The 17,559-nt window shown below is 39.7% G+C and overlaps 1 protein-coding gene across 1 annotated transcript in view; it reads left to right on the forward strand.

Moving 5' to 3' along the window:
- The window catches only part of LOC137282202 (Na(+)/citrate cotransporter-like), a 111,425-nt gene that overhangs the window by 72,674 nt on the left and 21,192 nt on the right, over positions 1-17,559 (forward strand). Inside the window, exons 7-9 of the mRNA XM_067813936.1 lie at positions 6,330-6,455; positions 6,549-6,638; positions 8,044-8,148. Of these exons, the coding sequence (XP_067670037.1) occupies positions 6,330-6,455; positions 6,549-6,638; positions 8,044-8,148 (321 nt within the window). The remainder of the gene's footprint in view (positions 1-6,329; positions 6,456-6,548; positions 6,639-8,043; positions 8,149-17,559) is intronic.

Genomic DNA, 17,559 nt, shown 5'->3' on the forward strand with positions numbered 1-17,559 from the left:
AGTTTATTGATACCTACTTGGGTGTCCCACTTCTTCTGCATCAGATCACGGATGTTCTAATGCTCGCTTTGTAATCAGAGTATGGAATAAGAAGTTGTGTCACAGATTTGTTGAGTGCTGCCTACGCAGCAAGATCGGCCATCATTTTACCAGAAATGCCTACGTGGCTTGGTAACCAACAAAAGACGATGTCGTACTGGCCAGTAGCAAGATCATGATCAGTTCAATAATTTCTGTTAAAAGTGGATGTTTACATGATAAATATTTAATAGCCTGAAGACTAGAAAGAGCCATTGAAGATATTTCAGGGTCCTTATGCGGCTTATATTTTCTACAAAAGTGTATACAATTTGTTTTGGACTTAGAAAATTTAAAGCCGTTTTCAAGACACCATTTGTTTATTTTATTCAAACACAACTGTAGTTGCCGTTCAATAGTGTGCATATTTTTACCACGACAAGAAATATTAAAATCATCCACAAAAAGTGATCCATCAATGGAATCGTTTAAAACTTTGGATAAACTGTTGATCTTAATACTAAACAGTGTGACAGACAAAATACTTCCTTGTGGAACACCCTGATCCTGATTATAATCATCAGACAGGGTTGAACCTACTCGTACTTGAAATTGCCTCTCTTTTAAAAACTCTGATATAAAAAGAGGCAAAGAGCCTCTCAATCCAAAGTCATGCAAATCATCGTGTCATAAGCTTTCTCGAGATCAAAGAAAAACGTTACCGCATGTTGTTTCTAAACGCATGAAGGATTCTAAACGTACCAAATGATCAATGGTATTTCGATTCTTCCTGAAACCACATTGAATATTTGTGACCAGGTTATTGGCTTCAAGGTACCAAGTTAGTCTATTATTCACCATACGTTCCATGGTTTTACAGACACAGCTAGCTAGAGATATCGGTCTATAATTCGATGGATCTGTATGATCCCTGCCAGGTTTTGGGATTGGGACTACAATGGCATTACGCCATGAAAGAGGAAATTTCCCCGACGTCCATATTTTATCAAATATGTCTAAAAGTGTGACCAGGCATGGCTCAGGTAAGTCTTTCAGTAACTGGTAATGTATATTATCATCACTCGTTGCAGTGTCATGATCTTGCTCAAGAGCAGTATGTAGCTCATGTAATGAAAACACTTCAGATTATACTTCGCCGTTATCTGATTGAAAATTAAGTTTTGTCTTTTCCTGTTGTTTCTGAAACCCCTGAAACTCAGGGACATAATTTGCTGATGAAGAAGTTTTGGCAGGGTCTTAGTCTAGAAGTGCATAAGGTTTGAAATAAGGACCAATCTGCCTTGGAAAAATTCCAGCGTGTGTGAGATAGAGAATCAGTAGGAGACGTTTCTGATAGTATCGTTGGAAAGTGATCACTTCCACAAAGGTCATTGTGGACTGACCATTCAAATTCATTAAGCACAGTAGAGTCTGCAAGAGACATCTAGAGAAGAGTATGTGCCGGTTGCAGGATGCAGGATGCAGGATGCAGGTAAGTATTGGATCCATCATTGTATATACACAAATCATTATTGGAAATAAAATCTTCTAGTGTTTTACTTTTAGTGCTATTATTTGTACCACCCCAGAGTGGATTATGGCCTTTAAGATCACCCATTATAATGAAGGGTTTCGGAAGTTGATCATAGAGAGCTTGAAGATCAGACAAATGGAGTTTGAAAGAAGGTGGAATATACAGCGAGCATATTGTAAAGGCGATATGAAGAGTGAGTCTCACTGCAACGGCTTGAAGATTAGTTTTAAGTGAAAGTGGGCTATGAATAACATTCTGCTTCACAAGGATGGAAGATATGCATCGAAATGACGTAGATTAAAATTATCTGTCTGTTTCAAATACGTTTCTTGCAGACAGAATACTGATGGTGCCAGGTCTTGAACTAAAAGATGTAATTCATTACAATTTGTCCTTAATCCTCTACAGTTCCACTGTACTATGTTTCTGCAGAACATTACCTTTTGGGTGGGTTGATTGGGGATCTACCCCGTACTTTCTTTGAGGGCGACAAGCTGTGTGCCCTGGGATGGGTGTTATCACACACTTCCATTTCTTCCATTGAACCATATCTATTATATAATTTTATCTATTTTCTGACCCCTTTGGAGCTCGATTTGGTTTAGTAGCCTCTGTTTTTGCTTTGGATTTGGTTTTGACATTTTGTTTTTCACTTCCTTCCGACTGAGCTCGAGACTGACGAGAAGTAGTCGACTCGATCTGCTGGATAGTACGTGGTGCTATCTGAGTAGAGAGAGGTTGTGGATGCTCCGTATTCACCCATGTCAATTCTGTCTGACAGGAGTGTGATGAAGTGATTACGGGTGTAGTAGTGCCATTTGAAGCCGTTTCGGGTGTTTTGGTGATTCTGGCATATGTTTCCGTCTGTTCGGAGGACTGAACAATCTTTTCTGCCTCAGCAAAACTGATGTTTTGAGAAAATTTGATTCTGTTTATTTCCATATGCTTTTTCCAAACTGGACATCCTTTCGAAAAAGCCGAATGACTTCCTTGACAGTTGGCACATTTTTTATAGTTACTATCACAATCTTCTGTTACATGTGTATTCTCAGCACAGTGAGCACATGTAACAGACAATGTGCAGTTAGAAACGCCATGTCCGTATTTCTGGCACTTAAAGCAGCGCAGAGGATTTGGAATGTATATATCAACATTCAGATTGCAGTAACCTGCCTTTATTGACTTAGGAGGATTTGGAGCCGAAAATGAAAAGAGGTAAGTGCTTGTTTAAACAGTTTCATTATTTCTTCTGGTTGTAAACCTTTTGACACATGTTACTCCTTGGTCCTTCAACTCAGAAACTATATCAAGCTCAGTCATATCTGAAAGGAGGTGGTCACGGTCTCCGGACAATGCCCTTGCTAGTGTTCAATGTTCTGTGAGCTGAAACCAGAACAGGTACTCCAATGAACACATCAATTGATACCAAGTTTGTCGCTTGTTGTTTCCTGTTACATTCAATCAACAGAGTACCATTTCTCAAGCGCCTGATGTTTTTGACTTCTCCTGCTATCCCAGAGATACCTTTAGAAACGGCAAAGGGATTGAGTTTGATAGGAGTCTTATCAAGAGTCTCAATAACTATAAACCGTGGCCAATAATCAGCAGATACAGAGGGTCGTTCCTGATCATTATTTTCAAGTGGATGTTTTGTATTTTTTGGTAGGGGTTTGGTATTCCATGGTTGAGACTGAATGGTTCACCACCCGAGCTCACCACCCGAGCTCACCACCCACCACGGAGTGTCATAAAGACAGTGCTCATCACAAGTGGGTCTCCGACTTGTAGCACCAGGGATACCCAGATGGTATACTCCAGTAGAAAAAATAAATAATTCTACCAGATTGGCCCATGAGCCACCGCCTTCTGGGCATAGGACTCTAGGCAAAATACAAAAGCGAAATAATGTCAAATTCAAATACATATTTGTAAGCCAAGTCATCTCACAAAACATGTTCTGAAGTGTCCGAAATTGTGTATCAAAATATGTATACACAGGGCTTGGCATGACCAGCCGATTGGTTGAACCGGGCCCATTCAACCACCCGTCTAGGTGAAGTTAGGGCCGAAGTGGTGTGTTGAGCATAAGGAACACTGGTCCTGTTCCCACGCCCTCAACCACCAGGATCCCCTCCTCCACCGACACAGGACCGCAACCCACGGCAAACGGGTTGGTGGACCAAATATGACCCCGTGTCCACAACTGGGGTGGCGAGCTCTTGGCGTTACCCAGCACCCAGCACGAGGAGGTGAGTCCCCACGGGTGCCCTTTGGGGAAGTGCCCATGCTAATAACAAAGGTAAAATCGTCGAGGAATTTATTTCTAATAATGATTTATGTATTTCAAACGACGACTCAGCCTCCTATTTACATCCAGCTACGGGAACATATTCTTCCCTGGATCTGGCAATCACCGATTCTGCCTTATATAATGAATTTGAATGGGTGGTCCATGATGACCTATGTGGGAGTGATCACTTCCCCACCATTCTCAAAAAACATTAACCCTGGTGATGATCCGCCTGTATCAAGAAGGAACCTTGCCAGGGCTGATTGGTCATCATATCAGATTCTGTGTGTTGAACACTCGAAGCACGATCTTTTTAGGAACAGTAAAGATCCTATACAGTTGTTTTCGGATACACTAAATGACATTGCTGATAAAACAATTCCTAAGTCCTCAGCAATTCCACATATTCGTAAACCAAGGTTAACTAATGAATGTAAACAGGCCAGAAAATATAGGAAGAAGGCTGAAAAATATTTTCGTAAACATTCTACTGTTCATAATCTACACAACGTCAAAATTACTAATGTCAACGCTAGACATGCTTTGAAGCAAAATAAACTTCAGTCTTGGCGAAATTATGTTTCCAAAATAAATTCACGTACACCTAGCTCAAAGGTGTGGAATATGATCCAAAGAATAAAGGGCAAAGGTTCTAAATCTACTGTTCATCATCTGAAGAACGGTGATACCATATTAACTAATAAAACTAACATTGCAAATAAAGATGGTGTAACGTTAGCCTAGCATTCATCTTTATCAAATTATGTCCCTGAGTTTCAAAAGTACCAGGAACAACAGGAGAAGAAAAACATCAATTTCAGCTCGGACAATGGTGAAGACTATAAAGAATTATTTTCATTACATGAGCTCCATACCGCCCTTGAGCAAGCAATTGCTAGAATCATGTTTAGAAATCCTTTTAGAAATTTTTTATCAAATATGGACTTCAGGGATTTTACCGATTTCGTGGCGTAATGCCATTGTTGTATCTATTCCACAGCCTGACGGGGATCATACTGATCCTTCTAATTACAGACCAATCTCTCTAACGAGTTGTGTCTGTAAAACCATGGAACGAGTGAGTGAGTGAGTTAATATTCAGTGGCACAATGGCAACATCTCGGTCATATCGTGATGAGAACAATTAATAACAACGTTGGCAAATTGTCTGCATTAATCACAGAGGAATGCAGAGCTTTTATACGCCATCTTGGTTATGACCACGCGATTATCAACACGCAGAAACTACATATACTGAACAGCAAAAGAAACGCAACTGTTTTGTCAAGATCTTAAATAGAAGACGTAAACATGAACGCTTTCTTTTAGGAGATTTAATTTGTTTTTCGAAATTTGCGTTTCTTTTGCTGTTAAGTATACAAATATATGAGGTAGAAAATCTTATATCACCGCGTACTCCTTGATAGACATCTGTACGGTACGACAGGGTCCAGGAACATATTGACAATCATGCATGTGCATGAGGCAGATGTCGGGGTGTTTACAATCACTATATGACAACGTAAAGTTGTTTGTTGAGTAAATTAATTTGGAACAAATCCTATTTCTGTTCGTGTAGTTATCTCACACCCAGACACGCACTGTCAGTTTGTTAAGGTGATCCGTGTTGCAATAACCAGTCTCTGAAATAGCAATACAGATCTGTTTAACAAACTTTGTTGAATCTCGACACTGTGAAATTTAGACGTTAATACAACAGTAATTTGGCATCAGGAAATGTTTGAAAAAGAACTGTATTAGCTGCAGATGTAATGTTGTCGTAACATTTTGCGCCTTAATAATGTACATATCACATGTAAGAAATTAAGAACCGAAGCAGGTTCCTGATCTCGCGTGCCTAACTTACTGGACGGAGCACTGGTATGATGTGTTCACGGCAAATCATTTGTAGTTATTGTCATTATTAAAGCTTCAGCCATCTCGAAATATGGCAAGCAAATATTTTGATATTATGTAAAGGTAAAGTATAAATATAAAAAATGGGTATACATGTAAACTTTAATAGTAATGCATTGATAATTCATAGCAATTCAGTCTCATAGACTGTTTAGCGTCAATATCGTGTAGTCTAAATGCAGATGTGTGGACACACAGATGATGATAATAAGCATGAAAATGTTCAGTTTCTTAAATGCGTGACACTTTCAAAAGTAATCGATATGCACATTCTGACTGAAACCATATAACATGCAGACATCACATGCTTTGTGATTGGGCGGTGGTAATTTGCTTTTCATAATAACGCAAATGGACGTTATTTCCTTGAAAATACACATTGAAAATAGACATTTCATGTTACATACCTATTCATAAATGTATGTGATAAGTTACATAGTTTTGTTACCACGTTACGTAAATGTATACATTTCAGATATAATCATCTTAAACCAAGGGTCTTTAATACACACCTCTGCTTGTTTCTTTTAAAGCTTACTTTTAAAGACTTCTTTAACCATTGTATTTCAGGACGTTCTCAAAAGTTGGCGGATCGGAAGTGAACTTTGCCAACTGGCTGGCCATAGGACTGCCAATATCTGCCATCCTGTTTGTATTTGTTTGGGGCTGGCTTTATATGTACACTGTGAGAACAAAGTAAGTAAAGCAAATTAATTTGTTCCACGTGTCAATCACCTACAGTCAACCAAGACTGGACGATAATGAAATATACACGATTTTTGTAAACAGGATTCTCAAATGCTGCCAGAAAGACCAAGATTCGTACCTCGCAGTGAGAAACGTTATCAGGAGAGAAGCCAATAAACTTGGTACAATGAAGTAAGTTCAACATTGATCCATAGACGGCCTCTCACACAGCAAACTACTAGTGCACAATATGAAGTATATACTGACCATAATGTATTGATGCCTCCATGGGTAATGGATAGCATGTCAGACTTCACTGTATTGTTTTTATCCGTCTCACGGGATACGTATTTCAAACATCTTTGAAGGATCTTTTCATAGAATTAGTTTTCATTCTGCCATTTGTTTTTTTTTAAATGACATTTAGCTAACGGAAAAAATTGGATGTAGAAAGCATGTTAATCTCTATGGAAAATATATAATTTTTATAGAAATTATTTGTTGCTGTAGTTAACGTGTCTTAAGGCTTTTGTCCCACTGAGAGGGTACATAAAGTAATTTCATATACACCAACAATGCATTGGTGTATACATACCAACAACATAACACCTACAATGCATTGGTGTATGCGTGCCAACAACAGACACCTACAGTGCACTGGTGTACACGTGCCAACAAGTTAGAGACATACACACTGAACCGCAAAGAAACCACGCCACTTCCTTTTTGGAGTTGGTAGTCAGTTTAATTCAAACACATGTAAATACCATAATAATTGTTGAAAAGATTTCAAAATTGACATATTTGATCATCAATACTTAAAGACGAATTTTCAGACAACTGCAAGTCAAAATGACAGGTGGCGCGACAGTCCGATCTGAAAGTCAATAACCTGCGTGGCCTCCTTAAGCGTTGACAACAGCGTTGCATCGTCTGCACATTGTCATTTTCATGAAGTACGTACAATAACCCCGTCCCATCATTACTTTTGTAACTCCATTTTGACCAAATGTTCTTGAACATTAGCTAACATATAAAAAGTGAAATATAATTAAAATTAAGATGAAACATATCTGGCAAAAATTTTGGTAGGGTGACGTTTCTTTTGTGAGTCAGTATACAATGTACTGGTGTATACATGTAAGGGTGATAACAATGATGGCGGTGTAAAAACGTTTCCTACAATACAAGACCTGGTATTTTACTGCCGCACCAGGACACACAATGGTGGCGAACCGAAAACAAACACATGGATTGTGGAGTGCTCATAACCCCTACTTTCGTATTCATGTATGCACACAAAAATAACAAATGTGTACAAAACATTATTGTATAAATACAAACTACAGGCATCTTAAATGTATTAAGACACATACAATGTATCATTGGAGCTTTAGTAAAATGTATTCATCCACCCCAGTAGTGCAAGAGATGATACGTCATGGCATGAAATGCATCGGATAAACTGATTTGATTTCAAAGTTCCAGTCTATGAGCAATGAAATAGCCACGTAATTGAAATGATAAATGGTTATCCACACGCACGCACGCCTACCTGCATTTGTCATTCACGTGTTTAAATTGTTTTCGAGTTCAGGTTTCCAGAAGTGATTGTGTTGGTGAACTTTATCATTCTGGCGTTGCTGTGGGTTACCCGGAAACCTGGTTTTATCCCTGGCTGGGGAGACTTGCTACAGAACGGGTGAGGTATTTCTTGTACATTGCGTGTGTGTGTTTATGATGCTTTTTGAAAACATGGAAACACATGTACCAACAATAAACAATAATCTCTACCTCAAACTGTAAAACAATATTTTATGCAATTATTTTATACAAAATTAGTTGATGTTACATGAAGAGTTTGTTCAGAAATAGTTAAAAAAGAACTGTTTCTTTGACTTTTCAAACACTGTTCCTGTTAATCATATGTTTTCAAATCAAATTACTGTAAACAATATTTAGAATGGAAAAGGCTTTTTGTTGATGCATGCTTATGCTGTACCAAGGCTACTCTGTCAGTGAGAAATATGAATGAGAGATATGATGTTTCACTCTGAAACAAAATTCTTAGTCAGTTACTACGAGAAACAGCACTTCCATATATTGACTCACATGGTATACAGCTCTGGGTACAGGGTATTTAGAAATGATAAAATTGTCATGGTGTAAGAAAGAGTTTAGGCTCAGCTATTAAATCTCCTTGCTTTACGACAGATGACTGATAAAACTCTTATTATTACTATCATTGTTATTATCACTGACCTCGCGCAAGGAATGATTTGCACATTCCAGTAAAAAATGAGAGGACGAATCAGGTCGATTGCAAGTCATTCTGACAAAAGTGCCACCTCTCCCTTGAGAAGTCCTTTTTCCCATTCCATCATCGTGTATACTACTTACTGAGGTGCATTAAACATTTTAGTAAATTCGATGGAATAGTTTTCGAGATATGAGCTTCGAAGTGAGCATGGGGTTGGTCAGGGAAAAAATGGCTTGGGTCGCCTCTGAGGTGTATGTCTCTTGTCTTGGTGAATGGGTAGCTGGTTGCCTACAGACAAAAATCATGACGAGAAACTATCATCACTCGATGGGTGATATGCAAGGAACGTGATCTGAGGTACGATCATCAACTCCTCCATGATGAAAGGTCTCGGCGTCCGTTTTTCAAGTAGTACAAGTTGGTTTCACTGTCTTTGTTGTTGATGATGGGGATGTTGTACGTATTCATGGACCATATCAGATTGGTGTCATGTTTTTTGCTGTCTGTTATATATTGTATTCGCACGGCTGGTATAAGCACCTCCTGCTTTAATGCGACCTTCCACCGGTGACGATTTGACGGATTTCAGTTTCATGGCTTTGTTGGGTCTCTTGCCTAGGAGTCCGGTGACTCAGTTTGCAATACAGCGGGCCACGTCAAGCAACTGTGTTTGTAGATGCATTCCAAGGCTTTGGTGACTTCATTAGAATCTTCATCGTCAGCGGTTCAGTTTCTTTGAAGCGACTGGTGATGTTGATGACGGTCAGGGCGTACTTGTGCTTCCTTGAATTTGATATGATTGAGATGCTTTTTCACCACGTGTATTTTCACGCCTTTCGTCTTCCTGATTTCATCATCATCATCTTTCTTGATGGAATACATCTTGGCTCTCAACGTACTTGGCGATTGGCGTGCCCACGCATGTGTCCATCATCTTGCCGAACACATTTTTGTTGGTGGTGTCATCAAATATCTTGCTCCGGTTGAATGCTATGAGTTTTTCTTCCGTGGTAGATATGACGAGCTTGACGTTGACATGTTTTCTCAAATTCTCCATGGTCTTCCCGAACACCGAGTTGCTCGTGAGATCGGTAGATTTTTGTGAGTTTCATGCCCAGCGGCAGGTCCAGCTGTGGTTTGTGATAGTGAATGATGTAGTAGTATATACAACGGGGGCTTTGAACTGCTATCTGTCCAATGAAGCCTTTGTAGCCCCGTTACCCTGCTATCCCTTTCACCGACCACTTTTCGTTTGCACCCCAGACAGATAGAAAGTTTAAAAAATTCTTAACAGGGTCCGTTTGTAGCCACAGTCCCCCAAGTAAGAATCCAAGAAAGATGGTTGTTACGCATCTCCCAAAGGGGGAACTGTGTCGGTGCCTTCTCTCACCATGAGATTTAATTTAATGTGAATCTCCTATAATTTCTTTAATTTCTTTAATTATCTTTTCGTAAAGAAGGCTTGTTGGCAGTGCTTTTATGAAACTTGGTTCGAATCTCTGTTTCATTCTGTGATACTTTGCTAGTTCAGAGAGTATCAAACAAACCTCCTCCTCCGAGATTTTGTTATTGGTAAGTGTGATGGACATATTGTCTATTGTGTATGACATTGCTTCAGCTGGAATACTAATTTGATTTTGTTTCAATGCTTCGCAATTTAATTTGTAAGATACAAACTTAAACACCAGCCCCACCAACCCTGACACCTCAGCCATTATTTCAATGCCCAGCATTATAGGTGCAGCTATGATGGTTGTCAACAACGCGACACCTACTTCTCCTAATCCCATACTGGTTGCCATAAGGTTGGTGTCAACCCCCTCCATGAAACTGAAAACTCTATGGTATTTCTTACATAATGTTGCCCGTGATCTTGTTCTAGTTTTATGTCACATAACTGCTTCAAATGAAACCCATCTACGGTTTCCATTGTTTTTGCTACTTCTTCTACAACTGTATACGACCCCTGAAGGTCCCGGGGTAGAATAGGCCTTCAGCAACCCATGCTTGCATAAAAGGCGACTATGCTTGTTGTAAGAGGTGATTAGCAGGATCGGGTGGTCAGGCTCGTGTCTTGGTTGACACATGTCATCGGTTCCCCATTGCGCAGATTGATGCTCATGTTGTTGATCACTGGATTGTCTGGTCCAGACTTGATTATTTACAGACCACCGCCATATAGCTGGAATATTGCTGAGTGTGGTGTAAAACTAAACTCACTCACTACAACTGGGTACAGTCCCATTCTGTGTTTGCACAACAAATATTTTTATAAAAAAATCATGTTGTGTTTTCATTAATTTCAAGTATGTGTACTTCAACCCCATGAATATTTTGTCTGGTAAGAAAATTTTAACGATCGATATGGTGTCTCCCACAGTACCGTTACTCCCTGCATTCTAGTATTGGCATTGTATAGGTATAGAATGGGGACTAAATCATTGAATTCCGAGACCACCTGCAAACTCACGTTTTGCATCCCAGGTTTTCTCAAGAGTGTGTGTAATTTGTCGTCAGTGAAGACAAGAGTGTTCTGCTGGTTTTTCGAGATGACTGTGCACTCAAAATCGTCTAAGCGAAACAGGTTGCTACTGAAGGCTGGGGATATGATCCATTTGTCCTCACCACTGCAATCGCACCAAGTGTTGTTGACCACTCCTGTGGTATCGACGATGTCATACAAATTATTACTACCTCCAACACTGGAAACTTCAACGTGTTTGCAAATGTTGTTTTTCAGTTGCAAGGCATACAGTTTACTTCTACTCCTGGTTCGTCAAAGCCATGAGTGTCACTGAGGTCGGATATTGCAACGTTGGCACATTTTTTCAAATGAGTTCCTGGTTCTTGAGCACTTGTCATTATCGTATGTGCACTGAGCACTCGACCACAAAAATCATCCATCGTAACATCATCCATTTTTAATTATCATATATTTTTATGTATATAATGTCACATCCTTTCCGAAGGTTAAGAGAAGCTAGGTGTCAAAGCTGTGCATCAGTCAGTGACCATCACCAATAATCCGAGCAATATAGACCAAAACCAAATGCTGTTGGTGAGATTCCCCAGCCTGGATGAGAATGACCTCATTGTCCTGGGACGGTTTGACTTTTGTTTACCATTACTTTGACTTCCAACAATGACAAATGCGAACTCACAACATCAGTTGTGCCATCATTAGGATAACCACCATCAAAATCAGTGGGACTGAGGTGTTGAGTATCGACGACAGCTATGTGTTTCATTGTTACATGCAGCTCTGGAGAAGTGTGGGTAATGCGAGAACGACTCGTACCAGGGCATCAATAGTTCTTAATCGGCTCGATTAAGCATCGGGTACGCCTTCACACAAGAACAGCTTGACAAGATCTCAGAGTCTGAAAAAGCCATCGCTGAAGCATATGGGAAATGGTTTTGCATACCGCTCAACTTCAAGTTGCTCACGGGACATGCACAGTTTTACCAGGCCACGCTGGTTTATAGACTGGAATACGAACTCACGTTTAAGGACTACAGCAAAGTTGTGCATAAGATGAACAGCGATGCAGCCAGTTACACCACTGACAACATTTCGTTAGAGCTGGCCTAGCCGATTCGCAACCAATAATCATCCTGTACAAACGGGTCTTGTGCCACCGGACAGTCATACAGGACAAGAGCAACATGCTGTGGAACATCAACTTGATCGATGTGTTATAGTGTCTACTTCAGGACAGCCATGTCCAAATATTTCTACAGACCAAAAACTATGTAGCCAGGCCATATGGTGTTTAGTTATTATTATTCAATCTGCAATCTTGATCTTGATCACTACCGCAGAGTACATTGTTTTGTCAGCTACCTTGTTCCTAATGTCACTTCCATTACTCTATATGACATTTATGGCCTTTATTGGTCATCCCCCTTGGCTTTGTCTGTCATCACATTAGCTGTAGAAGGAAGTGCTATTAGTTTTTCTATCTGTCCATTGTTTAATCTTTGCCTGTCTATTGTTGTTACAAACTATATATATGTATGCTCACATCTATACTGCAGGTGAGATATGAGTGTGGAGTCCGGCATTCCAATTGTCTTTGTAGGGACGACCGCGAGCAGGATTATGGCGCTCGCAGGAAAGGCCCTTGGGTCTGAGCTGGAAGTCCGCTCACCTCATTCATGTATACTTGTTTGTCATGTCTTGTGAAACCAGCTAAAGACGTTTGAACAACTAAACTGTGACTTCGTCTTCATCAACGTATTCATTCATCATTTCGTCAAAGTATTGCGTGTATGTAGTCATGACTACAGGCCCCAGTTGACAGATGAAAGGAATCTTGATCATCCCTATGGAGGAATACAATACATAATCTATGTGATTTTGGAAGCACAACTTAACATAGACAGATGCTGGAACTATCAGGAGTGAGTGAGTGAGTTAATATTTTACGTCACATCGGCAATATCTCAGCCATATCGTGACGAGAACATTTACATGAAATATATGCATGTGGTAAAATCTGTCAACGAAGGACAGTAAAACAACTAGAATATCACAATTTCAATTAAAACTAGCATGGAAAGTTAAAACTAATAGCACTATTTAGACAATACAATATAAAAAACAGACTAAGATCGCCAACAACAGAAGGTAGATCACCACACAAGGGACCATGGGGACTTACAGTACGTTTGCTTCCTACATGGACCCTAGTTGGATTTACACCATCCCTTCAGCTGCTGTCGATTGTACGAAAATTTAGCCAAAATTAAAAGAACATGAATACTACGATTAAAAACCTGGTAGACTTAAATTTACTGTGAATGTTTGTGGACTTACGTACCCTCTCAGGAGGACAATCATTTTACAATACTTCAACCCCCTTTGAGGGTACAGCCATCAACAATTCAAGTCACTAATCTAAACTACCAATAATTAAAATGCAACTATCTACAGAATATAAAAATCAGAATTCATTCATGAAATCAATTTCTTTTAAAAATCCAATAATTGAGCACTAACTGTGTTAAAAAGATCTGACATTGTTTTAACATTAAAATATTTATCCCTTGTGAACCGTTGATTGAATCTGTTAACACTTTTGAAAGACTATTTATTTTAATACTAAACAAAGTGACAGACAAAATGCTGCCTTGTGGAACACCCTGATCCTGACTGTAATGATCAGACAGGGTAGAAACCACGCGGACTTGAAATTGCCTGTCATTTAGAAAGTTGGATATAAATTGGGGCAAGCGGCCTCGCAATCCAAAGTCATGTAAGTCTCTTAAAATCTCATGTTTCCAGGTTGTGTCGTATGCTTTTTCTAAATCGAAAAATATTGACACTGCATGTTGCTTATTAATGATGGCATTCTTCACAAACGATTCTAAACGCACTAAATGATCAACAGTACTTCTGTTTTTACGGAAACCGCATTGAATATCTGTTATTAAGTTATTTGTTTCCAAGTACCAAACAAGTCGATTATTTATCATGCGTTCCATGGTCTTGCAAACGCAGCTAGTTAATGAAATCGGCCTATAATTGGAAGGATCAGTGTGATCACGTCCAGGTTTAGGAATGGGCACAATTATAGCATCACGCCATGAAGAAGGAAAATTTCCAGACGTCCAAATACCATCGAAAATATGAAGAAGCGTCTCTAAAGATGATTCTGGTAAATGCTTCAGGAGTTGATAATGTATGTTATCAGCTCCTGAAGCAGTATCGTGAGCCTGGTCAAGAGCAGTATGGAGTTCATTAATCGAAAATACTTCATTATAATCTTCACCATTATCGGAAGTAAAATTAATAGTTTTTTTTCCTTCTGATTTTGATACTTTTGAAATTGAGGTACATAGTTTGATGAAGAAGAATGTTTCGCCAGTGTTTCACCAAGTTTATTAGCAATATCGGATTTATTTGTCAGCAACTGGTTTCCGTCTTTAAGATGGTGAATGCTAGATCTAGAACCCTTACCCTTGATCTTCTGGATCATGTTCCATACTTTAGAAATTGGTGTACGTGCATTGATTTTAGAGACATAGGTTCGCCAAGATTGGCGTTTATTTTGCCTAAAGGTACGCCGTGCTTTTGCATTTAAAATTTTCAATTTGTTCAAGTTATGGACCATTGGATGGCGACGGAAATAATGCTCAGCTTTTCTCCGTGCCTTTCTGGCTTGTTTGCAGGTATCATTAAACCATGGTTTTCGAATGTGTTGATTTGTGGAGGACTTAGGAATACATTCATCGGCTATCTTCTTCAGTTCATCTGAAAATAGTTGTACAGGGTCGGCGATGTCAAGAAATAGATCAGGTTTAAATGTACTAGAAGCAAGCAGTTGAAATAAAGACCAGTTGGCCTTGGAAAAGTTCCATCTTGTATTAGGAGGAACATCTGAAGGAGTCACAGTTTTCACAATAGTAGGGAAGTGGTCACTTCCACAGAGATCCTCGTGGACAGACCATTCAAATTCGTTTAATAATGCTGAATCTGTAATTGCTAAATCAATAGCAGAGTAAGTTCCTGTGCCGGGATGTAAATAGGTGTTTGAGCCATCATTAAGTATGCATAAGCTATTGTTAGAAATGAAATCTTCTAAGAGCTTCCCCTTAGTATTCGTCTGAGCACCACCCCAAAGGGGGTTGTGTCCGTTTAAGTCACCCGTAATAATGCAGGGCTTGGGGAGTTGGTTATAGAGATCTTGAAGTTCAGACTGTTGTATACAAGCAGATGGTGGAAGGTACAGTGAACACAATGTAAACGCAATGTGCAAAGTTATACGGAGTGCTACAGCTTGAAGCGGAGTATTTAGATGGACAGGACTATGGATGATGCCATTTTTTAATAAGATGGTTGAACCTCCAGTCGCTTTAGGCCCAGGAGGGGAAAAGACATTATAGGAAGTATAGCCTCTTACGTCAAATTTATCAGTGTTTTTGTAGTATGTCTCTTGTAAACAGATGGCCGATGGTTGAAAATCTTGAATTAAGAGTTGTAAATCATTTAAATTATTCCTAAGACCTCTACAATTCCACTGGATTACTGGATTGGTGGTCATTTAAGGGGGAGTTATGGGAGACCGCTCACGATCTTTTTTCTTTGGAGAATGACTCCGGGAGCGGGTGTTTTTTTGAACAGAGGACACGTCCATGTCCTCTAGCACCCCAAACTTGTTACACAGAAAAGTGGTGTTTTTCTGTGCTTTAGGAACACGATCAGATTGCGGTTTTTTCTTCGAATAATTAACATTGGCGTTAGTGTTCTTATCTCTGGAAACAGGACTTGTCTGTGAAGCAGATGTCCTCTGACCGGGTTGAATCTGGATAGGTGGAGGCAGTAAAGTAGGAGCCGAAGAGTCAGTCCATTGCACGAAATGGCTCTAGAATCTGTGCTAGAAGTTCGAGTGGACGTGGAAACAGCAGCAGTACATGATGGCCCTGGTGATTCTTGGGCAAGAACAAGTTTCTTTGCATCAAGGAAAGATATGTTACGTTCATGCTTGATGCGTAAAATTTTAGATTGTACCTTCCAAGTTGGACAGTCTTTGGATGAAGAAGGGTGATTGCCAGAACAGTTTACACAAGAAGGAGATTTGTCACATATTGTGCTATTGTCACATTTCCCTCCACATGTATGACAGGCAGCTGGGTTTCGGCAAGATTTTGAGCCATGTCAATATTTTTGACAATAGTAGCATCTAAGGGGATTTGGTATAAAAGCATCTACCCTTAAATTGCAATAGCCTGCTTTGAGTGAATCCGGGCGTGTTGGGACACCAAAGGTAAACAAATACGTATTGGTGTTCGTGACTTCATTGTCTTTTCTGGATGTGAATCGCTTTACATCAGTTACTCCTTGTGAGTGAAGTTCTGAAACAATGTCATACACATTCATGTCTGATAGGCATCGCCCAACATCGCGTACAATGCCTTTACTGTTGTTTAAGGTTCTATGAGGTGAAATCTCAACAGGAACATTTGCCAGTGATTTGGTAGAGAGTAAAATTTGAGACTGGATCTGTTTCTTACATTCTATCAGTAGAAGTCCAGATCGAAGCTTTTTGACCTTCTCTACGTCTCCAGCTATGCCTTCATTGCCCTTAGCAATAGCAAAGGGATTTAACTTTAGAGGACTACCATCGGGAGAAGACATAACGAGAAACCGTGCCCAATGATCAAGATTTTTTGGAAGTGTTATAACATCATCATCTGAAGAGCACGAATCATCCGATTCGTGTGAACGTTTTTTTTGTGGGGGTGCCATGGTTATATTGGATAGAATTCATCCTCCTAGCTCCTCACCCACCACGGAGTGTCTACATGGACGATGTCTTATGTCTGTGGACCTCCAACAGACGCCCATACTTTTGGCACTTGAAGCATCTCAATGGATTTGGAATGTACGTTTCCACTTTGAGTTGACAGTAACCAGCCTTTATTGATGTACGAGCAGTCGGAGTAGAAAAAGAGAACAAATAGGTGTTTGTTTGTTGGATCTCATTGTTTTTCCGGGTAGTGAAACGTTTTACATATAGCACACCGTGTTCCTTCATTTCTGAGGCAATATCAATCTCCAGCATATCAGCAAAAAGGCAGTCTCGGTCTCTCACTATGCCTTTGCTGGTGTTAAGTGTTCGGTGGGGAGAGACTGATACGGGAATGCCGACAAAAGATTTAGTTGACAGGAGATTAATTGCTTGTTGTCTCTTACTGCATTCAATAAGAAGAGACCCTGAACGCAAACGTCTAACGTTTTTAACATCTCCTGCTATGCCTTGTATGCCTTTTGAAATGGCAAAAGGGTTCAGCTTCAAGGGTGTCTTGTCAACGGTCTCAAGTACTATGAAACGTGGCCAATGGTCAATA

Source organism: Haliotis asinina, chromosome 1, assembly GCF_037392515.1.
Source record: "Haliotis asinina isolate JCU_RB_2024 chromosome 1, JCU_Hal_asi_v2, whole genome shotgun sequence".
In the NCBI taxonomy this organism is placed as follows: Eukaryota; Metazoa; Mollusca; class Gastropoda; order Lepetellida; family Haliotidae; genus Haliotis; species Haliotis asinina.